Here is a 24,345-nt window from a genome sequence, read left to right as displayed (position 1 = left end):
CAAGTAAAAGCTACAACTTCTTGGCAGGATGAGACACAGCATTTGTCTGTCCGTCCATCTGTCTGTCTATTGATTGCTCTAATGAGCTTTCGTTTCAATTAATTAGGGTATTTGTAAAAAAAGAAAAAAAAGCATTTATTCACATTTGGCCATTTCTTAACTCCAGCAGGCATGTCTTTTCTCATTAGGTTAATTCCTGGAACAGCAAAAACAATGATGCATTTGGTTGAGGGTGCGGGGAGAACTAAAGGGATTTTTTTAAAATCATGATTTTAAAAAATCACTGCAGTGTCTCTGTGTAGATTAAATCATTCAGGCAACCTGTACTCTCCTGCAGTTCTTAAGTGTGACGTCTTACTATTTGAAATATATTTTGTATATAGTTTCCCATTTCCCAATGGGGTGGGGTGGTCACAATAAAGTTGTTGTTGCTGCTCACGGTTTCTCATTTCCCCTAGTAGGAGTTTTGAGTTTTTCCTTGCCCTCCTGGGAGTTTGAGATCAGGGGATGTTTGAGAATATTTGTCAATTTTCGCACATGTCCTGAGTGTTGTTAGTCACCTAAATGTTGAACAGAGGCTGAGATGTACCGAAGTCAAATTCCTTGTTTGGCATGCTCAAACATGGCCAATAATAAATAAAAATGATAAATTCTTGACTCTATCGTGACCAACTGGCCTTTCACCTGTCTGATTTGAAACCATCTCAAAAAACAGTAGCTATATTCCTGTGGAATGAGGCAATCCTTTGGAGAAAAATAATAGCATATTGTTGTGCTAATGTAAAAAAACAACGTTTTAAATTGATTGAATAGTTAACAAGACTCAACATTCGTGTTTATTTTGAGGGCTATGCTGAGTTTATTGATAGCAGAAAAAAAAAAACTACATGTTCAGCAAGGGTTTTTGACACCGCACTGACAAAAAGTGTCATCATTGCATGAAGATATGAATTCACATGAACACACCGTACAATAATAGCTTAGTTTAAATATTTGCTTCCCTTGGTTTGCAGTTGTCAATAACCAATAGAGAAACACACTAGACTACGTTTTAAACAAAAGTACATGCTCCTTGAGTCATAAATACACACCAAATTTAAATGATGCATCACGTCAGTAGAACTGTTCACACTTAACCTGTTTGAGTTTGGCACAAACAAAAATGGTGCATTTTTACCCGTATGCAGCAAAACATCATCTGTTTCACAACACAGTATGATTTTTCTACAAAATGTAAAATTCGACTGAAGCTAAAACAAACTTTTTTTATGACGTTCATTTGGTTTTCAACACATTGTCATTTATTAAAAATGTGTTATTCTAAATAAATGAATGTAATAAAACCATGAATGGCATCCAGCACTTCACTTAATGGGTGGGAATTCCGTTCGGATGACCGATTCCACCCTATGTGTGATTGATTAAAAAATATCTTCCTGATCAAAAGGTAAAATGGTAAACCGTCAGAAATGATAATTCCACACACAGCTATTACTCATTAGCAGTGACAAATTTGTTTAAAAATGACATGTGCTAGAGCACCGACATAAAACCTGACCAGCAACCCAAGTTAATTGAAATATTTTGGATTGGATGGCTCGGTGTAAATAGAATTCAAACTGTGGCGTGTTGGAAAATACCAGATTAAGCTGTTCAAATTGTAATTTGTAACAAGAAAACTGGGAATCGACAATGTTTTAAGCTTTGCGCTACCTGAGCTTAGCCATCTTATGTCTGTTATCAGTCAAAATAAATATGATTCTTAATTAGATAAGAGTAGAGAATATATTAATAAATAACTATACCATAAGTGCAAAGAAATCACAAATGGAGGAATTCTACAAAATGTACTCAATAGCGAGAAAATTGATCCGTCACTAACTATAACATGTATTTTCACACATCTTGATAACCGAGAAGAATCTTATCAGGAGTGATGTCCTACATTCTTCCTAAGAAAATGGTCGTGTAAAAGCTGAAACCGTCTGACTTTGTTGAGTTGAACACACACGTGCTGTGTGGCAAACGCTAGCTGTATGCAATCAATCGTTTTTGGCCCTTAGATTTACGTACCTTAATATACAAACGCCTTTACTGACAAATAACAACATAAAAGGCTTCTTCCAAAGACATACAAAACAGCAACTCGGAATGTTGCTTTACAATCAGCTCACACGCTAAAGCCTAAGGCGTGTAAGGCCGCACATAAACTTATTGCAAATGAAATTCGACCTGTACATGGATTATTAAACATTCAGTGCTTCAGTGTTCTGAGTCAAATGTCCTAGCATTCATATTGTCTTTTTACTTTTGGCACAAAGGAAATAAAAACACTACTCACACATGCCTTCATTTCCAACCTGACTTGTCTTTAAAAATACACAAGATATTTACATCATTCTTCATCAGTGGCTTACATTCCAGTTGTAGCAATCTGACAAAACGCAAAAGGGAACACATGGGTGTGCACTGCAGGTGTTTGAATCATTATAGGAATAAACAGTGAGAGCGCAAACTGAAACTTTCACGATCAGTTTTTATCAGGACTGGGTGGCAGGCACAACTTTTTTAGGGGTGGCTGGCTTCTTGGTTTGCCACAAATGGCTATGGATGGTCACGGCATCCACACTGGCTGACATGGTCTTAGCGGGTATCTGGCTGAACTGCTTCTTGTCAGAGTTGTACTTGTACAGGCCGTCAATCATCTTGCGTGTGATGTTCTTGGGGCCGATACCCGTGAGCTTGTTGATCTCCTCGGTGTCCGGGAAGTAAGTGTAGAGGGAGCGGAACTGACAGCCGGCATCTCGGAACAAAACCAGGAAGTTGTTCGCCTCGGATTTCTCCATTTCCTGTTGCAGTAGAAAAGAAATCTCAAAATATGAGTTGTGTGCTGAAGCCAATAACATGTTTAGGCAATATGACTTGAGTCCCACCCAGCAGTTTAACCAATATAGTAAATATAATACACATTTTCTAGTTCTTGAAAATGTTTTAACAAAAATAATAAATATAATAAAAAATAAAATAAATATTAATAATACTACTACTACTACTACTAATAATAATTTGTGTATATATTATTCCATGCGAGAAAAATATCTGTTGATTAAAAACAAGCACCCTAAGCTATTACCTCCAGGATTTTGTTCTTCTGTCCTTCGTTGACTTTGCCAGCAAGGCAGCAGTGGGCCAGTGCATTCTGGATGATGTGCTTGTTTGATTTGGCACTTGGTTCCTTGTAGAGCTTCGGTCCTGGGTTGGAAACAGGACAGAAAATTGTTTCAGCTTTCATCATAGTGATTATGACGTCTTCAGTCAAGTCAAAGAATTTACTGCTCAATTATTTCTCAACTTGATTAATTCGAAAGCTTTGTTAAATTGCAATTCAATTAGCATGACACTTGAATGGTATTTTGAGGTCCTGACGAAGGGATTTGCAACATAATACACTTGCACTGAGAATATAACTAGTATATGGAGAAGCAACCATGTCAAAAGAAGTTGTAATATTCCGGTTTCTATGTTCTTGCATGGCCCATTTTGACAAATGTTTAAATAGTATGTATACCAGCCAAAAAGAAAAGTGTAATGCAGTACAGCCATGCAGTTCTCCACCAATAAAAACCACAGCGTTTTAAATACAAACAACAGATTCTGGTGAACAACACCACCAACCTGTGTACTCTGTGGTTGATGTAACGGAGGAGGTTGTGGATCCATTCTCCCAGTCCTTCTCTCCATTTTTGCTGCTGGTGCGACTCGGGGACAGGAAGCGATCTGCTGAATCTGGCCTAGAAAACATAAAAAAAAAATAAAGAAATCTACTTTTGAAATGGTTGCTACGCCATAGAATAGATAGATCCAATTCATCCAATTTATTGTATTCATGCATCAATTGATGTAAAAGATATTCTTTCATTACATCATCACTAATTTGTGTAATTTTGCAGCAAGAAAGGTTAAAAACAATCATCACTAAAGAGGCTGTCTGGTCTTCTGGTGCATAATATCAGTCACAAGTTTGCAAAACACAAGGTTGTGTGGGGCAGTGATGTGAAGCAGTCGGGTGGCAATGTGTGACCTCCATACAAGAGGTCATTAAAACAAGACATCTTTGCAATGCTAATTAAATATTATCTCACTAAAATACTTTTAAGTATGTAAAATCATTTAAGCTTTTAATAATCACTGTTTTTTTAATATATATGATCAGGAATGCAAGTTGAGGGCATGTTATGAACAAATATAGCAGTTCAGCTTTACAGCTATCAAACAGACAAGCAAAAAAAAAAAAAAAATAGTGCTGTACTCAGTCAAGTCAAAGACAGTGTGAGGACAAGGTACAGTGCAGAATCGGGGGTCGGAATAACATGAAGTGCCGTGATCTCAGTACCAAGCAGGAACTAACCTTCTTCGTTGCAGTTTAGGAGAGCTCAGAAACCAGAGGAAACTACCAGAGGCTAAACTAGCACTTCTGGCATGTGTGATTGAGCAGGACAGTAGCAAGAATATATATAAAAAAAAAAAAAAGTTAGGAATATCTTATAGGGATAGTCAGGAAAACTGCATTGTAAAAGCAGTTTGTTAGATTGTTCTATGTCCCACTCACTTTGCAGAACACAAGATATAATGACAGAACTGTCACTGCGAAGGCAAGTAGCCATCTTATGCAGCTTTGTTTTTCGTTTTTTACATTTTTTTTTCTTACCACTAAAATATGAGGATGATTATCTTTGTGTATAGGCAGAATTTTTGCTGCAATTCTTGTTATGGACTTTATTTCATGATGTGAAGTACTTTGCAATGTGTTTTTTTAATTTTGTTTTTTTACAATATATTTTCTAATTTGATAAAATCAAGGTCGCATCAGCACTTACATATGCACGTCCGATCTTACCTTTGCACTCTCTTCCCTGAGTCTACACTCTCGCCGTCTCCCAAGTTAAGGGATGCCAGGGACAAACTGGAGACTGAAAAGAGAAATTGTTGGAAACCTAAATATGAGACATTGGAGATGGGGCACAGCATGACAGTTACAGCGACAGGACACTGGAGGCTTGTCCATAGCAATGCAGTCTAAAATGAATCGTAATTAAAACATCATTGGCAATAAAGAATCAATGAATACATTACAAATTTTTACATACATGTACATAAAGATATAAAGATTGGGAATTGACAAATGGGTCATAATGTGTTGACTCTGCGGTTACCTGTCGCGGCTCTGACCGGAGTTTTTGGGGAGTCAATGCTGTCGCGACGGACTGACTTGGGTCGACTTCGTCTTTGTTTAGCGCCGGCAGAGGGTCGGGGTTTAATGACCGTGTCCATGTCTTCCATCAGTTTCAGCTGCTTCCTCCTAAGATACTCCTGCTTGATGAACTCCTTCCTGGCTTTGTCTTCTTCCTTTCGGATACGCTCCTCCTCCGCTTTCAAACTGGGCAAACAATGGAAAATGATTCAATGGAATAGATAATGTTCTATCCAAATATTTTTGTGTGCATTACATAATATGTTGGTTCACTCAGATGAATTTAACTGCCCTGTTACAAATCTGCTTCTTTATATAAACATAATAATGAGCTTTGTTTATAAAGCACCTTTTGAAATAGTTGATTCACATAAACACAGTCAAGGCAACATAAACATGAAACTAACAAAACAGGAATTTTTATATAGGAAAAAGTCGGCGTAACACAAAGTGTCCAGAAAAGTGCCCTAAATATTCAGAAATCATTTTATTGAATAAAAAAAGAAAAGTTGATTTTAAACAGAATTAAAATACCGAGCCTCCTCTTTCTTTTGCTCTTGGTCCACCTCCTGCTGCATCCTCCTCTGCTGGCTCTCTTTCTCCCTCCTCATCCTCTTCTCCAGCAGAGCCGCCCTCCTCTGAGCCATGTTCTCCTCTGCCTTTCCATCCTCCTGACACAATTAGTATGAGACAAGGTCAAGTCACACACTGCACAGGTCCTTGAAAATTCATGATGCAATCTGTCAATAGGAGGGCAGCCCTCATTGCAAAATAAATTTGGGCTTTAAATTCTTGTCAGACATTAGCGGAAACGCACAATCACCAAAGGTAGTTTGATTTTGGTTCCTTTTTTTGTTTGGTGTGATCACTTATTACTAACCCTCATGCAGCTTCTCTACGAGTGCATGTCTTTGCAGTGGTGCCTGAATTATTCACATCAGACCCACTTCTGTGACCCACATCGCAGCTCACACTGCAGCTGGCAAGCAGTCCTCACAAACTATAAACAGGAAGATGCGGTCGCCCTCATCTTTGCTGAATCATTCATACCATCATGTAAAAATTACGTAGTAATGTGTAACAAGATTTTGAGCTTGTTGGGTTATCTGGAGGCCAAACTGTGACAATCACCGTGTGAAATGAGAACTGACCTTGAAGAAGAAGCCGCGACGAATCTTTTGTTCATCCTCCTGGCCTTCCATTTCCGAGCCGTCGTCAAGCGTCAGGTCATTCAACGACTTCACAACTGATAAGGGAACCTCAATCAGGTTGCCCTTGACTTCAGGCAACGTGGGGATCTCCGTAGGGGTCACCGTGAAGGTCTCAACCACCGGGTGGGCCAGAATCTCAGCAAATGACGACTGTGTAGGTTTGAGATCTACTTTTTCCTTATCAGTGGTGTTTGGTTGGCTGAGAGCTTCCTCGTGGATTTTTGTATTTGAGTCTATTTGTGTTTGCTCTTGTTTGGGTGAGCTGGGAGGAGATCCGCAGACACCACTGAGGTCTTTATCTGTGTCTGTCTCCTTGTTGGCTGGCGTCTCACCCATGTAAACAAAAGAGCTATCTGTGGGGAGACGGGGGGAAAAACGGCGCAGCCTTGGGATACTATCCACAGACTGGGGAGCTGTGAGGATGCGGTTGTAAGGGGCCAACTTGAGCTCATTAGGGCGAGCGGTGCGAGGATTGCGTGAGTGGAAGGAGGCCGATTTGCGCTTGATGCTGGTTGGAGAACGGTGGGCCGAGCAAGGCGAGTCCACCGGAGAAGAGGGTCCTGAGGATCGAGTGACATTGCCGCCTTTTCCGTATTTTTGCGGCAAAGGCGTGGCACGAGACTGAGGGATGACCCAAGCCTGCTGATGTTGCTGCTCCCTCATGGCCATGATGACTTCCTGCTGCTGAGCTAGCCTCTGCATCTCAGTCTGGAGGAAGGCTAAAGAATGATTGAGCTTCTCAATGGATCGCGTATACTCGGCAAGATCCGCCTCGGTTAGCGGGGTGTGCCCTTGACCACCCTCTTCGTCTCGACCGGGCGACCTTTGCCAACAGGAGCTTGTGCTGCTTTGCTCCGCACCATCAGGTGTGTCTGCGCTGCTTCGACCACACCTCAAGGTGGGACTTATCGACTTGACTTCGCCCTTAAACTTCCCTCCTTCATCTGTTCCACTCGCAGCTCCGTCCCCTTTACGCTTCACCACATTGAGGAAAGCAGAGTGACCCACCTTTTGTCGGTGCCTCGTGAAAGCTGCTTCTACTTTTTTTTTCTGCGCTTCGATAGCTTTCCGTTTCTCCTCCAAGCGCATCCTCAGCTCAACCATTTCGGTTGCCATGACCTGAGCGGGGTCATTGTGTGGAAGCTGGACGACTTTTGCAGGTGCCTTTGGCATTTGTTGACGGACGGGACTGTGTTCTGGAGTTGGGGCCCATGAAACCGATAGCGGCAAACCAAAATCCGAACCCTCTGGAGTTGTTTTAAGGGAGCTGCTGCTCTCGCGTCCTGAGTCTGGTGCTGGTGGAGTGATCTTCTTCATCTTCTGTTCAGCAAAGTTGATAGTCCTAAATGCTGAGGGAGATTTGCTCTGACTGCTTGGGCAAGGGCTGGGTGTATCCATATCAAGGTCCATGTTGACAGAGCAGTCTTTCAGTGATGAATCTTCATCCAGCATATCGTCTGTATGAATGTGGATGCCAGTGTCAACCTCTGTGGTGTCTGTCAGGCTCAAACGATCTTTGGAGTCCAACTCCGACAGCGGCTCCAAGCTACCGTGGCCAGTTCCAATTTCCGGACCATGCAGGAAGAAGCCATGGTTGATTCCTTCCACGGGGGGCCTACTTGGACTGTGAATAATCTGAAGGGCCTCTTCTATGGAGGGAGTTGTCATACTAGATCCGCTAGCGTAGGTACGCCTTTCAGGTTCCATACCAGCTAGACTGTCGGGGCAGCCTTCCTCCTCTATGCCAATGCTCGTGCCATTGACTGGTTGGAAGGAAAGGTTCCGCTTCATCCCTCGAGGAAGGTGGTGGACTTTAAAACCAGAACCGTCGTCGGTGCTGACCGACCTGACCATGCCACGTGTGGCAGTATGAGATGAAGATGCAGCTTCCTCTTTGTCCAAGGGAATGTCAAAAGATACTCCATAAGGTCCAGACCTAAGGAAACAGATTGAGGAAATGTATTGAGGGATAATAGATATTACATTTGAAATGAATTATTTCAAAAACTTTTTGGTAATATGCCATACTGACCGTTTCTCTTTGGGCCAAGTACCAAGGTTGCTATCAACAAAGGACATGGAGGTTGATTTCTTCATCTCACCTGGATGACACAAGCAACATACAAAATGCTTTCATTTTGTTATTTACTCTTCTGTGTGCGAAAGACTATCTCTAATAGATACCATTTCAAATCGATATATTCATGGTATGTATATAGTCATACGAGAGTTCAAAACAAAAGTAGATACCTGAATTTCTAGGCTGGGGTCGCAGAGGCAAACTAAAAAGAGAGCAATATCACATGAAGGTTGTATTATTATTAGCAATGGATGTGGTCAATCACGGAATGCATTTCTATGCAACAAAAGCTTTATCAATTTGTACTAAAATACTATACCTTGGTCTTTCAGGACTTGGGGATCTTTCCATGAAACTCCTCTTGGTCGCTTTAGAGATTGGGACAGCTGGGATATTCTTCAACAAGGATGAGAGCTCTGGGGGAAAAAAATCCCAAAATTTTGTTGACTTATTTTTAATTGCTTGTATTCTGGATACAAATGCATCTTACAGCTTTTTACTAGTAATGTGAAATCATATATGACTGACCTGGGGCTTCATTGTCCAAAATGTTTGGCTTCACAAAATCAGGCTTGACCTCCTCAAACCACCAAAAGAGCTCTGCCATGAATGCCAAGTAGTTGTTCTGTGGGACGAATCAAATTAGATAAACATTAGAGCATACATTGAAATGGCTGTTGCACACCCACATCGAACACGACCGAGAGCGCTATAATATAATAATCCACTATTTGATGATTTATTGATTATCAAAAAAAATTGCTGATGAATTTAAACATTGATTAGTCGTTGATTAATCATTGCACCTTTAATTCCTGTTAGCAAGAGCCACAAACATGGAGTGTGACACGTTACGAAAAGCTCAATTTACATTTACACATAATTATGTCAACAGTAGCTACCGGTGAGATTATGGCATTAACCTAATTTATACAATAGAGGTCAGCTATTTTTTTTTCCGCTCTCAATCACCTGCATGTGATGCTGGCTCACAGTATGAATAAAATGTGTGATATGAATAAAATTTTATCTGATTTGATAGTGTTGGTCCAGAGCTAAAATGAAGATATTGTGACTATGGCCCACCATCGTTATTTTTATGATTATTCAAAGAAACTAACTAAAAAAAAAAAAAAAACAACAACATATTTTTACGAATATTTCCATTCATTTAGTCCATTATCAATATTTACAACTGATCATATATTTAGTTAAATAGTCATATACAGTAAAATAAACAATTTCCCGAGATTAGGTTTGATCATTAATCTAGTAGGGAGTTTTGGCGGTGAACATGTTGGCACACACGTAAAAACCAGAACAGCATGACGAGAACGACCTTGAGGAAACATGTTCACCCCCCATCCACCTTCTGTGGTCTGCTGACAAAGACAATGCTGCACAGCTCAGCTCTCAAGGTACCTGATTCATCAGCAACATTTCTCTCAACCATGCATTGCCACATGCAGTGAACCAAAGTCCAATAAGAACAACGTAGGCCATCAAGAATAACGTCATGCTACATGCAAAGTTAAAATTGACTAAATTAGAACAAAATTGTTAACACAGTTGATTATTCTGTGAGGATAGGTTTTAATGACCAAAAATTAAATCATTTGATACCAAATATTTGTAAAATCTGAAGAATCATCTCTTAAGTTAACTGTAATTTTGGAAAAGGTATCAAGCAGTAATATAGAAAAACTAAACGTTTGCCTCCATATCAACACCATGTCTCGACTGCATGTCTATAATAAGGTCTGTGTTAGTGTGACACACTGCTACTGCGGGTGTGACTGCAGGGGAAACTGGGTCAAGGTTACCGAATTTAATTTATCCGGCTTTTATGCAGTTTGAGCCACACCGATGCTCTCAAGACAGCCATGCCCTGGTGGGTCTTTTTTCTCTCGTTTAATCTGTGTCAACAAAATGCTGAAATTTTCCAACTGACATAATTAAATTTAACATCATTAGTTTTCTGGCATAGTGTGTGGTGATACTTTTAATTATCTTGGCTTTAAATTAGATTTCTCTATTTTGTGTGTGATACATATTCTATTTTGGTCCATATATGACAATATTATATTACAGTTTTTAGTTGAGGAGTACCTTGAGGCTGGACGGAGCATAGAGCATATCCTCCAAACTGAAGTGGCAGCAGCCTTCCAAGTTGTCACTACAGAAATTTTGAACGAGCTGCAAGTTGTAGAGACGATCCGCCAGCGTCATGTTCTGCTTCAGACACACATCTGGGAACACGGAGGGAGCCATCAGCCTGCTTGTGCTTGGATCCCTTTTGGTGAATTTGCAATATTACTACTGGATGTGATCACAAATGGCGTGTTCGGGTTTCCTCTGCTTGGGAAATGTAAGGCTATTTAAGTGTTGGTGGATAACGACTGAATGATCAATGATTAAGTGGGCGGAGACCCGTGTTAACGCATTTGAAAAGAAAACAATGTTCACTGATTGTTTCTTTTGTGTTGCTGTGTAAATGTGCCTGATTTTGAAGTCATCATCACACATTGACAGCTGATGTGATTTTGTAACGTCACACTCTATTGTCTACAACAGGAAAGGCACCATTGCTTAATCAATTCCCATTCATCAAACATTGTGTGGACTGAAAACGCACAAGTTAAGCACTTGTCCAAAATACATACAATGAATCTGAAACTTTGGATTTTCTACTTCAAAAAGTGAGTTTTTAAAACATCATTTTTATTGGCTTATTACCTTACAGAGATGTGCCAAATCAAGTGCAAGTGAGGAAAATATAGTTTGACATCTCTAACTTTTGGAATTGGGATTTTGCTCTTAAAATCTTTGAATGAATTAGTGTCATTATGCTGCAAAACAACTCTTACCACTGAGAGGCAGCAGCTGGGGGCAGTAGAAGTGGAGCAGAGCACCCAGTGCCGATCCATCGATGCTGTCCTTCAGTAAGTTGTCCACTGGGGGGATCCAGGGCATCACCTGGCTGCTGCTCTGCTCCTTCCTGTAGCGGGCCTGAACACCATAAACAAAGTCACAATATTGAGCACACTATGATGTAGCCCTGCAAGCTGAGGTGCCTCATTTTTGCTTTTGAACAATCAAATCAATTCAAATAATTTGCTCAAATGAGGATAATGGAAAAATGCAATTGTAGGGAGTAATTTGAAGAGAAGCATCATTAACGATTTCTTTCCTTCTTTTTTTTGTATGAGGTATGACTCATTAATAGTGATAACACTGTGGGCATACCCACTAGAATACAATGCAACACATAATGCATTATCAATATCTCAGTTGTGTTTGGACAGAGGGAGCAGCCTGAGGCATGACAGAGAGTGTTCCATGTGCCAATGTAGCCACGGAAAGTCTACAAGGACATTCATTTCCTGCCAAGTACTGCCAGAATGAGACTATCGTCTGAACCTTTGTTGGAGGTTTTACACAAGGGGTCAAACCAAATGGGTGCAGTAACGTGGTAAACCTATGATTATGGACAGTGACATCAGATGTGATAGAATAGATCTTTATTGTAATTGTCACACATGTACATAACGGTTTTTCCACCATAAAAGGGTAACGTGAACCTAACACCATCTTTACATTCGTGCACAAATCTAGTCGGTGTAATGATTTCTACTTTAGCAGTGAGTAGTAGTAGAGCATTTTTTTTTTTTTTTTTTTTGCTGTTTTGGGCTACCAGTCAAGCATATTTTATGATGAATGGCCTTGTTCTTGGTCCTGGTTTGTTTTCCTGTGGTTTAAAAACTACTGTGGCAAAAACACAAGGTGGTGGTAGTGAGGGTCATGAATGGTGCGATGAAGGACAGAATTAGCATTGATGGGTTGACTTACAGGCACAAGCTTCATGTACCACTTGGTTGGAGACTGCAGTAGCAAAAGGCAAACAGCAACAACAAAGAAAATAACCTGTTAGTGAGATTAGTCAACAACATGATTGGCAAGCACAGACAAGAGTTGCAAGAACACAGATATGAAACAGTGTAAAGAATCTGTCCACACAGTAATTATTGAATATATGATGCACATCTGCATTTGAAAAAAAGACATGGCTCAAGGTTAAACAAGAGTGTGTTTTCATTTGCATGTTAGGCATGTTTATTGATCTGATGGGGAAAAAAAAGCATTTAAAGACAAAAAATAAACATGGGAATTAGCCAAAATTAAAATAAATGTTATAGTTTAGTTCTGGTTTAGCAATCTACATAATTAATGATTTTCCTTGCATAAATTTGTTATTTTTGTTATTATGCCTTATTCAGAAGTAACTGTGAACTGTGAACGCTTTTTGTGTGGGCATTTAAATACAAAATGAATCAGAGTGGAGGAAAGGTCACTTTATTGGTTTCTCCTGATGTGATTAAAGTCGTAGGTTTCTAAATGGTAATAGAAGTCACCAACTGAGGTTTGATGTCTTCAAAGAAGAAACACTGTTAATCAGGTTTGACTACAAAGCTTTCACATCATGGCAAATGAAGCACAATTACAAAGAAAATTTGTAAGTGGAAGAGAAACCGGGCTGTTATTTTTTCCCATACGGCAGGCAGCTAAAAATGACCTTGCATACACGGCTCTCAGAGTCCAAAATGGACATGTGGTGGTAGGAGGGGGGTAGCAGATTTTCTGGAAGAAGGGGCGCGTGACACGAGATGGAGGATTTGGGAAATTAATATTTGTCAAGCTCCCCTGAATAGAAGTCAAATGAACACACACAAAAGTATCTTAAGGTGTGTTTTCCATTATCCTCTAACATTGAGGTTATGTTCTCATCAGCCTTCTCTGCATGAACACACACACGCATGGTGGACACGTTTCGGTCTCCAGATGGAACAATTTTACGTTTTTAAGTCAATGACATTAAAACAGGGGTGTCAAACTAATTTTTTTCGCAGGCCGCATCGTAGTCATAGCTTCTTTCGGAGGGCCATTATGACTGTCAACCCAAATAAATGTATGAGCACCTCATATTATATACAGTAAAAGCTACAAAACAAACTGACAAATAACTCGTTTTCAAATCAGACGAGTAAAAACTAGTCAAATATTAAAAAAATATATATATTAAAAGTGAAGACAATTTGCAATTCTAGTTACGACACGAATTCTTCGCGGAACACATAAAATGATGTGGCGGGCCGTATCTGGTCCCCGGGCCTTGAGTTTGACACCTGTGCATTAAAAAGTGGCTTGTGTTGAGCAAAAAAAATCAAGGGAGTCAAACTTCTTAACGTTTCATTAAAATGATGCTGGTGTGCTTTTAGACTTCAACTTAGATTGCATGCTTTGGAGTTTGAAAGAAGTCATGATGAAATAATGTGAGGTCAGTATGGGCATGATGTGCTGCCTCTGCACTCTGACCGGTCACATCAGCATCAAACTGTGAAATCTGCAGGAACAGGACTGGACAGTGCGACTTTTCTACGCTATATAGAGCAGCATAAGGTCGTAAGAAAGCCTTCACTGGGGTATTTTGAAAGCTCCAAATATCGGAATGAGTGGTTCAGTTAACAATTTATTACAAACGGTGTGGAAAAAAACGCACACACACACAAATTGAGCATTCTGCCTTATGGCAATTGTAATGACTGTTGATAAAATCACCACAGATTGAGACTGCAGGCTGGACATTAGCGGCTTCACGCAAAGAAACTAATTAAACAAGATTTTCAGATTTTCTGGTTAAGGCCCACATTTAGTGAGGGATTCTTGCAAAGATTTAAACTTTTTGTGATTCCTTCGATGAAAGCTGGAGTTTAATGGCTTAGGTTTCGAGGAAGCCGCTTCCAGATAGCCGAGTAACACAGATGTCAAGGACTTAAATTCATAAAGTGGATTTGGGTAGCTTGTCTCGGGCTGTCAGTCAAACGAATTCTGCATGTTTCTGCTGAGAAAGGAGTTAAACTCACCCGAGGAGTTTCTGCAGTTTCTGCATTTTGTGTCTCCTTCTTTTTCTTCTCCTCCTGAGCCACAGTGTCTTTCAAATACTCGTTAATCTAAAATGGAGTGTAAGCAGGATCAACTTTTGCTTTGCTAGTGAAAGCACTAATAATAATTAGGTCACATTTCTGCACTAATAATAGTCATAGTCTGAATATACAGTCACTGGCCAACTGTACAACACACAACCTAATGACATCTAGTAGAAATTTTGAACAGACATTTCAAACAGTGCACAAATAATAATCAAATGAAGTGTTAGCCTAGAAGAAGTCATATCAGCAGTATGGTAAACTCCAATTCTGATGAAATAAGAAAATTGTGTAAAACTCGAATAAAAAAACGGATACAATAATTTACAAATGTTTCAATTATATATTCAGTTGAAAATGCTTTTTAATGCATTTTTGTTTTTCATTTTGATCATCACTAAAATTACAAATGCAAGTTAAAATTCGACCACCATTGTAAAGTGTGCAGTTGTGGACTGCCATCAACCTCAATAGTTTAAAATGACTCCCCTACTCGTCTGTGTATTTTAGATCTCTGGATTGTAGATGCTTTTTTTTTTGCATATCGACAAGTTAAAGTACTACTGTCTGTCACTAACCTTGTTGATCCAGGTGGTGACCACATCTTCTGTGTCATAAGGTATTTCCTCTTCTTCATAGTTTGATGAATACTGGCGAATGCTGGCCATCACCTTCTCCACACTCAGAGTGTCCACTGAGTATGCCATCATCAGAGAGTCAATCATTGCCAGATGAGCACTCTGGAAAAAGAGGAATTGGGGGTATGATAATTACATTTTAGCATCACTTGTAATCACAGTGCTCGATTGTGTCCTTCATTTTGGTTTTTTCTCCTTGTCTTTTATTCATGGAGTGACTAAGGGACAAAACTGCTGCCTTCCTGTAATAGTACAATGAAAATAATGATGGTTATATTATTTCCCATGTTTGGAGACACCAATCAACTACTGTCTGAATCATCAAGACCCAAAATTTGGACCAATTTGTCAAACTAACTATAATTATAAGGACAACAAACGAGCTTCAAAAATAAATCTGAAACTGTCCAAAGCCCAACACTCTCTTGTGGGTGTTGCCTTGAAAATAAATGCATCCTTATCTGCCTAAAATACCGAGTGTGGTGAATTTGAATGTTCAGCCAATAAGAACAACAGTAAAATATAGCCTTTGTTGTAGTTCTTCGAATCATGTGACTGGACAATAAATCATAAGTGACGTTTATTTTATCTTATTTTATTTAAAATAGATTGTTATTGATGTTGTAACTGGATACAAAAATTCAAACTTAGTACATTTCATTTCAACTTTGTGACAGCGGAATAGCGGCCCAGGAGGTGTTACTTTACTTGTGGGGCAATTTAGCTAAATTTAAGAGTATGATTTTACTGTGTAGTCTATTTTCTCTGTGACGTTGAATGGTTAGTGTAATGCTAAATTTGGAGTCTGTATAACAAGCCAGCAGCAAACCAATCCCACTTAATAACAGACTGTCAAGATGTTTCTTCTTTGCCTTTATTGAGTCTGTCGAAGCCCTGGGGTTGTTTCCCTCGGAGAAACACTCACAAACCAATACAAACAAACAAACCACGTTATCTGTTACAGCTATATTTTTCACGGGTAATAAACAATAGATAAACAATAAACGATCAGTTCCAGGCAAGTCCAATCAGAATGTGAATCTACTCCTCAGAGGTCAGTTCCCTCTATCATCCGATCTACTCTTGAGAGCAATCTCCAGATATTGATTTAAAGCTGCTGCAGTCTGAAGACATAAAATGTCAACAAAGAAGAACCAATGTTATTTATTTCACCATAAAACTGCAGTTCTTAATTAATCAATTCAGTGCCACCAGGGCCTTATAGTGAATGGGTAATGTAGCTATACAAATTCTTTCCAGAAATAGGAAATATTTATCAGACACAATTTAAGGGAAATGTGCATAATCTAATGAGACCATTAGGGAGTCACTGGTTATTTTTAGGGGGCCCTGCGATTGGCTGGCCGCCCGAGATGTTAATGTTAAAGTTAGTGCAGGGTGTTTCTGAAATGTAATGCTGAAATGCAGAGTTGCATAGGAATTAGCTGAGTTGCTGTGAAATACAAATGGATGGACAGGAAATGATCAGCTGACCGTGTGGAAATGTCAGATGAAAGCTAGAGGGAAGAAAAATAGCCTGTGTATCTGGATGGAAATAGGTCGCGCCATTTTAAGTAAGGCCTTTTCCTCTGTGATATGCACAGACATCATGTTAGATAAGCTTTAGATTAGCTAATTGCATGTGCTTTCTTCCAGTTTTACTTTACTTCATAAAATATTCACATACATAGGAACATATATTTCCTATATACATATATATCCTATATTTAACACGTGCCCAGTGTGTCCTGTGCATTCATGGATTACTTGTGAATCAAACACTTTACTTGGGAGAATAGATGAATGTAGAGGGGATACGTGTTGCCAAATATTGCAATGAATAAAATCAATCTATTATTGCTTGAGTGTTTACTTGCATAGTTATAATTTCCCAATTCCACACATATTGGAACACTTGCACATTTTGGGGGGCTTTTTGTTTCCATTTTTTAAACATCTTTTCAAGTTCCGGTTATAAAAAAAAAAAGGTACCGTATTTTCCGCACTATAAATCACACCGGATTATAAGGCGCACCTTCAATGAATGGCCCATTTTAAAACTTTGTCCACATATAAGGCGCACCGGATTATAAGGCGCACCTTCAATGAATGGCCCATTTTAAAACTTTGTCCATCTATAAGATATATACATTTGGCCCGCGAGCCGGACTTTGGACACGCCTGCTGTAGTGGCTCAATATTGGTCCATATATAAGGCGCACCTGATTATAAGGCGCACTGTCGGCTTTTGAGAAAATTGGAGGTTTTTAGGTGCGCCTTACAGTGCGGAAAATACGGTAAGTATTTTTCTGTTCTGAAATCTACTCTCTTCAAGACCTCAATAAGCCATTACGTTGAAAACTTAGAACGCTGTCGTGTTTACGGAGTAGAGTAGTTCATATCCTCCTACGGCAGTAATGCCCTTGAAACTCAGTGACTTTTAAACTGCAAACTATGCTGATTACAGCATCATGTCGAGTTAACTATGGATATCCTGTGGGAAAAGGAGCCAAGTGAACCGCAAAATACAACGCTGCATTGCAGTCCACTGGACCTCCTTTTGCCCAAAAGACACGAGGCTGTTGAGAATGTAGGATAAAATGTAAAAATAATCTGGTGCGTTCATTATCACAGGCCAGCAGGCACCATGCTGAGGTCAAAGGTTTAAATTCGAATCTGTCAAGCTTCAAGTAACTTCATGGAACTTCTGCTGGACATGGAAAAGCACTCAGCTGGCCCCTTTTTTCTTATCACCAAGGAGGGTCACTTTGAGGACATTTTTTCTCTGCAGTATTTTACAACACTTCAATGACCTGCAGCAGTTTATTCTGACATGGGTCTCACAATAATGCCTAATTTAAGAATTTTTTATTATGTACACACATATTTTTGAAAAACTCATTTCCAATATAAAGATTTGCCTAAATGTTTCAATACTCCTGTGTGCTATACACTAAGTAGAGAGCATGAAGAACACAGGAGAGAATTATTTTCATGTCAGTAAAGAGCCAAAACTCTTGATTATTGTAAACGTTTGAGAAAACTGAATAAGAGCACCTGGTTATTAGTTTGATAGGAGCTAAAACTGGAAGACCAATTTGAACATTTTGGAGCTTCAGGAAAGAGAATTATTCAATATGTCCTGTTAAAATGAAGAATTAGGATTTAAGAGATTAACTAGTACAATCCCAGACTGATTAAGACATGTCTTAACACTTTACTCCACACGGTGTACAGTCACTAGGTAATCATTTTGTAAATGCAAATGAATGTAACTAATCCAGTTACTCAGATGCATGTATGTGTGAACAGCAAAAGTACCTGCAATTATATGAATGGAAAACCTATCAATGTAATCTTGGTACTTATTCAAGTGTAAAATGTTTTTTTTCTCTGCTTAATTTTGGGCTCAATTGTTCTGTGATAGTCTTTTCTCACCATGAGAATGTAGTTAAAATGTGAATAGCCGACAAATCTAATTAAGCTAAAGTGTTTATCTGAATGCCAGAGACAGCAGCTTTATTTGGTTCAATATGGGGTCAGAATTCTCTCATAGGTTCCTTTAACTGCCACACTGTGAGTTTTATATATAGAAAGCGTGGTAAGAAATTGCCCATGAAAAAGTGGCTTTCAGTAGTACGTTCCAAAACTAAGCCTCAAATTATGTACAACCTCTAAGTTAACCATAAAAGACAGTGTATGTAGTGTCTGGAATTACCCAGACTCAAAAAAAAAAAAAAAAAAGAAAAATGTTTTTGCTGTGTGTGTATATGAGCATAAATGTAGCCATGGTCATCACAAACTAACATATACATTGTATGTATTGTGTTCTGGCAAGGGTTTTATTCCAACGTCTCACGTGTTATAATATTACATTGTGCTGTCCACCCCAGTCATCAGAAAATTCATCCGAATTTAATTATTGTATATAAGAAGATTGATATTGAGAAGCATATCACATGTGGGAAAACAAAACATTTCTCAACCATCCATCCATTTTCTGAACCGCTTAGTCCCCACGGGGGTCACAGGTGTGCTGGAGCCTATCCCAGCCATCATCAGGCAGTAGGCGGGGGACACCCTGAACCGGTTGCCAGCCAATCGCAGGGCACACAGAGACAAACAACCATTCGCACCTAGGGACAATTTGGAGTCTTCAATCGGCCTACCAAGCATGTTTTTGGGATGTGGGAGGAAACCGGAGTGCCCGGAGAAAACCCACGCGGGCCCGGGGAGAACATGCAAACTCCACACAGGGAGGGCCGGAGGTGGAATCAAACCCGCACCCTCCTAACTGTGAGGCGGACGTGCTACCAAGTGCATCACCGAGCCGCCTTTCTCAACCATTAAAAATAAAAATATACATTTAGAAATTTGTATCATACAACTAGAATTTGAATCTTTATCCACATTGCAAAGGTGGTGTATTATTGAGGCACCTGAAGCCAAAAAAAAGGAAATCCAACCATAGATGTTTGTCATTCTTCGTATTACCTTTGTTAGCTCTTACCAGGGGGCTTTTTTTCCTCCCTGTAGTTCACAAAGGAAGACAGTCTACTCCACGGTGCCATAACGGCAATTCTACCGAAACCCACAGCAAAATTTTGACAGCAAATATCAATGTAGTAAAAATAAGATCTGTTATCACATTAAACAACAGCGGTCAGCACTGGTTAATGGAGAAAGATGCCATAGTGTTCAATGCACACTGCCTACCCATCCATACTGTCACCCTGGAGTGCCCGTTGGCACTGAGCACAACATGCTGGCTGTGACTTCACTGAGGCTGACAAGAACAGAGAGGACTTGGAACAGCCTCCCTTCTCCCCTGCTGCTTCCACTCATCTTTGTGCATTAGAACAATTGCAGTATAATAATAAGGGCAGTGGACGTCACTTGAATGCTGAGAAATTATTGTCTGCCTACCTTTCCTGTGTGTGTAGAAGAGAGCGACAGCATCTTAGAATTCCTGCTTAGCTTCCATAAAAGGTTTACAGGAGCACAGCATGTAAGAATTCTTTGCCTTGGTGCTTACATATCCAGCCCCCATCATATACACACTTTACATATGACATGTGCCAGCATGTGCACTCCCCACTCTAGCAACCACCCACTCACACTTACGAACAACACCCCGGCCCTGCACGCCGGAGTGTTACCATGGTAACGCATTGCCTTTGCAATAGTGTGATGGAAGCTGCAGAGATGGAGACATGCAGAAGGAGCAGTGTCCATCTCCTTTCAAATTTTAACCGAGCTGTTTTATACATATCAGTCACCAGAAACACAAAACGTATTGTTAATTAGCCTTATATCTTAATTACTTACAGAGGCCGCCGTTGATTATAAAGCATCATGGTTTTAAATTTGTCAGGGATATAAGCAGCTATAAGATGTTGTCTTGTTGAAGTTCCAGAAGAATTTAAGTAACTTTGTAATTAGCATAAAAGGGAAATTAGGAGCAGCAAGACTCTGCAAACAGACTGCAGGCACACTGTGTGCTAATTGTTTCGAGCACACAGCAACTTGCAGCTCATTGAGGCAGTCAAGCTTCCTATTGAGACACAAACAGAACACCCAATTCTTGCTTCAGTTTATAAATTATTTTGTTATTTTCAAAATTGTTCACAGGGAGGTAAGTGAATTACAATTCAATTCCCAACACTGATACCTTAAACAATTTAGAAACATTTGAAATGATATTAAAAACACACTCCTACCATTTGCAGAGGCCTCTTTTGAAGGTCTTTCTCAGTTACAACTCTGTTGTGATCGGTGACAAAAAGACCTCGCTGGGCCAGAGCCTGTAAGACAGCATCGTGGCCCAGCAGAGGCTCGGCCGGATCGTTCTTCAAGATGAGGTTGGCGGCCCGGCAGTAGATATCAGCAGACAATAGGAGACTGGCCACTGGAGGCTTTAGGTGCTCTTGCTCATACTGGTCCGTGTAGAATGGCTCTTTCATGTCTGTTGGGATGTTGTCTGTTTAACAAATGGGAGGAAATTTAGATAATTGTAATAAAAAGAAAAAAAAATCCACAATGGCTTGGCTTCATAAAGCAATGTGTACAAATTCATACGAATGCACAGATTCGCTGACAATACTTTTTACAGCCCTTAGGGCTGTTCCTTATTCATGTCCCCTGCCGTGCCTTGGCAGTAACTTGTCATGGAGATACATGGAGAAACCTGTAATGTTACCATAGCAACCAGAGTCGGAGCGCCACACTATTGATTCATCTCGTCTGTATCTCCACAACATTCAGCTCCCTGGGAACACCCTGTCTCATCAAAAAGAGATGCTCTGTTTTTGTGTGTGTTGTGTGTTTGGTCACAGATTTCATTTTGCCGACAAAATGGGATTCTTCCGCTGTTACAAAGATTTCACAATAAGATTAAGGGGAAAGGGTTAGAGGTCCTGGCCATGATTAATTAACTGAATAAAGTCATTTGGTGAATGAAAGCTATGAAGATTATCAGGAATGTTCGTCAAATCCAAGAATAGCACCAGATAAATTGATGTAAAAATTCATTTTGTGGAGAGCATGCGGTAATGGGCTAAACCAATTGCTTGCACTCTCCAACACAACAAATTTAAACAGACAGTCGGTCGATGAATCACATCCTCATGACCACTGTCAATGAGGTCATCTCCAGATGGACTCTTTGTCAATACAGAAATTCTGCCTTCTTTGCTCCGAAGCCTTTTAGTGTTTACATTCACATGGTACAGTATTGATTCTAATCAATATTTCCTCCTGTTCCATTTACATGGGAGTCAGACGTCAAAGCTGAGTTAGGATAATGGCCACCGCAACCGATATGAAATCATTATCTGCTCCAGACATGTCAGATTATAGTTGTGGGTATAGCTCAGGTGGTTGATATTCTCCTGGTAAGATTAGCAGCCTTCAACATGAGAAGAATATATTCACTTTGTTACTATGATGTGGATTTTGTTCCTACCCAGTGAGCAGGACATAGTTGGACAATCAGTCTTTTCAGAATTTGTCAGCACTCAATCAACAAATGAATCACAATTTTTTTCCTGCTTATCCAAGGACTTTTTAATACGTGTTGTGTAGGCTAATAGAAAAAAAAAAGATGTATTCAAGCAAAATACAAACTGATAAAAGCTGTTCCAGAAGAAATCCATGATTTTAAAAGCAATTATCCTATTCAGATTTCAAATTTGGAGGTGACGCCTTGTATTTTAAACTTTAGTCAACTGTATTTATTTTAAACATTGCTACCCAGGCTTTAGTCTGCATTCTGACTTTTGCAACAATTTGAGAAATCATCTGTTCATCTGGGCAGGTTTTTATTGACAACACAGCACTTCTGCGTGGGTACAATAAGGGAGCTACATGTGAAGCATTCAGAAGAGAAAAGCGTAGGCTGAGATCTGGATATAAGCCTGCTCGCTCACAATCTCTGGAGGCCTATATTTTTGGACTCAGCCCATTTCATTCAGTGCTGATTGAAGATGAACTGAGGATCTGAAAGGGAACTCATGTTTGCCGGGCTTTTCCGACAGCCTGACAATGGACTGTGTGCCTTGCAGCTATGACTGCATATTGTTCCAACAAAGAGGAATGTATTAGTCCTTTTATAATGTGAAAGGACAGTACATATGATGATTTATTTTTATTTATGTTATCTCTATTAATACTGTTGAAAAATACAAATCAGACATCTGAAAAATGCAAACATGTTTGAATATGGATATTATAATTATTTAGTTGACATGTCCTCACTGTTTTCTTGATAAATGCAAAATGCACTGAATCAGTCAAGCCAAGAATGCAAAGCAGTTATTCATAAAATGTTTTGGAAAACTTATTTTTCCTCAGGTAGCCTTTATAAAGACTTAGCAATATACCATCAAGAAACTTGTCATTGTGAGAGGACAGCAGAACGCCATGCTTGTGTGGGAAAAAAATGGACAACCAAAGCTAATTACATAATGTAAAATATGTAATTAAATTGCATTAATCCTACTGCAGCTGAATTATCTGCAGCCAATCAGGATCATCACTCTATTTGGTTACACAGTAAAACAACTTCATTATTATCCCTTACTATTAAATATATCAATTGGTTAACCTCGTATTTATTATCCCGTATGACGAGTGCTCTCCATAATGCATCTTTTGTGCAACACCATCTGTAATAAGCCTTTTATGGTATTAACCAGGTGAGGTGCCGATGATCTTTAGCATGAGATGGTTGCAGTGATTTCAAGGTTACTCCTTGAAACCCAGTAGGCGACACTGAGTTACCATCACGTAAGACTGTAACATACTGATCACTGTAAACCACTTAGGGAATTGCGTTTATCTAATCTCATAAATTACGTTTTTCCATCCCACAGTTAATTAAGGAATGAAGATGCATTTGAGGACAAAAGGGTTACATCGTAAAGGTGGGTCAGGTAATATAAACAGGTATATTTTATATTTTAGTTGTTTGCTTTAGTGATATATATTTTTAATATATCACTAAAGCAAACAACCAACATCGATCACGTTTGCAGAATAATGGTGCTGAAACGATCGGGACTACAACAAAAACAATGATGCAGGTAACTGATACCTACCTCTCCTATATGATTTGGACAGAAGCCATGAGAGACTGCAACAGATTTTAGCTCGGGAAAAGTCATAATGTTCAAAAGACTTGATAGATGGAGCAACGAAGACCTTCTTCGCATTATTTAGGTCCTGAACTTCACCCATATTTCCACGCAGTCGGTTTCTTCAGTCCTTCACAGCAAAGAAGCACCAACGCATCACGCGAGTGGAATTCGATGGAAAACAACGAGTAGCTGTCAAATGAATATGAAGCTACTGTCTCGAAAACATGTCTCGTTGGCACAATGAATCGTGGTGCATTTTATCCATTCATCAAATGAGACGGGCTTCTTTGCACAAAGCAGAAGGGTCGCGTTCCTTCAATTTCACGGGAGGAAAAGGTGGTCTTCATTAGGATTATGACCGTTTCCATTCTTTGATTCATCTGGAATTCTAGGATTTCTTCTTTTCCTGTCCATATGTTCTTGTTAAAAAAAAGAAGGTATGATTAGAGCCTTTAACTCTCTTTTCACAGTGCTATTGCCCTGGTACCGTTTCGCTCCCTGCAGCAGCGACAACGAGCCTTTCCAAAAACGCTCCAACCTCTGCA

General features: G+C 39.6%; 1 protein-coding gene across 2 annotated transcripts; it reads right to left on the bottom strand.

Annotated features, from left to right (window-relative positions):
* Positions 1-833: 833 nt before the first annotated feature.
* On the bottom strand, positions 834-24,345 carry camsap2a (calmodulin regulated spectrin-associated protein family, member 2a). Of its 2 annotated transcripts, XM_037249972.1 has the most exons (18): positions 23,762-24,345; positions 20,885-21,144; positions 15,105-15,266; positions 14,464-14,550; positions 12,392-12,424; positions 11,410-11,551; positions 10,652-10,791; positions 9,071-9,167; positions 8,862-8,958; positions 8,713-8,744; positions 8,495-8,564; positions 6,403-8,398; positions 5,786-5,922; positions 5,214-5,437; positions 4,898-4,970; positions 3,676-3,791; positions 3,134-3,252; positions 834-2,849 (listed from the first exon to the last, which is right to left on the bottom strand). In XM_037249972.1, the coding sequence occupies exons 1-18, from the start codon at positions 23,898-23,900 to the stop codon at positions 2,541-2,543; spliced, it is 4,233 nt and encodes a 1,410-aa protein (XP_037105867.1). In that variant the 5' UTR covers positions 23,901-24,345; the 3' UTR covers positions 834-2,540. The 2 variants fall into 2 exon arrangements, with proteins under 2 accessions (XP_037105867.1, XP_037105868.1); XM_037249973.1 differs by lacking the exon at positions 12,392-12,424.

Source organism: Syngnathus acus, chromosome 4, assembly GCF_901709675.1.
Source record: "Syngnathus acus chromosome 4, fSynAcu1.2, whole genome shotgun sequence".
Classification (NCBI taxonomy): Eukaryota; Metazoa; Chordata; class Actinopteri; order Syngnathiformes; family Syngnathidae; genus Syngnathus; species Syngnathus acus.
Note: the sequence above shows the minus strand (reverse complement) of the source record. Positions and strands in the feature narration are given on the sequence as shown.

What these genes read in the sequence shown, in the direction of transcription:
- camsap2a (XM_037249972.1), bottom strand. Translation starts at nt 23,900, where the DNA reads ATGGGTGAAGTTCAGGACCTAAATAATGCGAAGAAGGTCTTCGTTGCT. An exon ending in AAACTGCAGAAACTCCTCGG is followed by an intron (nt 12,425 to 14,463) that starts GTGAGTTTAACT and finishes TTGCTACTGCAG; the next exon opens with TCTCCAACCAAGTGGTACAT. An exon ending in ATGCTCCGTCCAGCCTCAAG is followed by an intron (nt 9,168 to 10,651) that starts GTACTCCTCAAC and finishes TTCGTCCCACAG; the next exon opens with AACAACTACTTGGCATTCAT.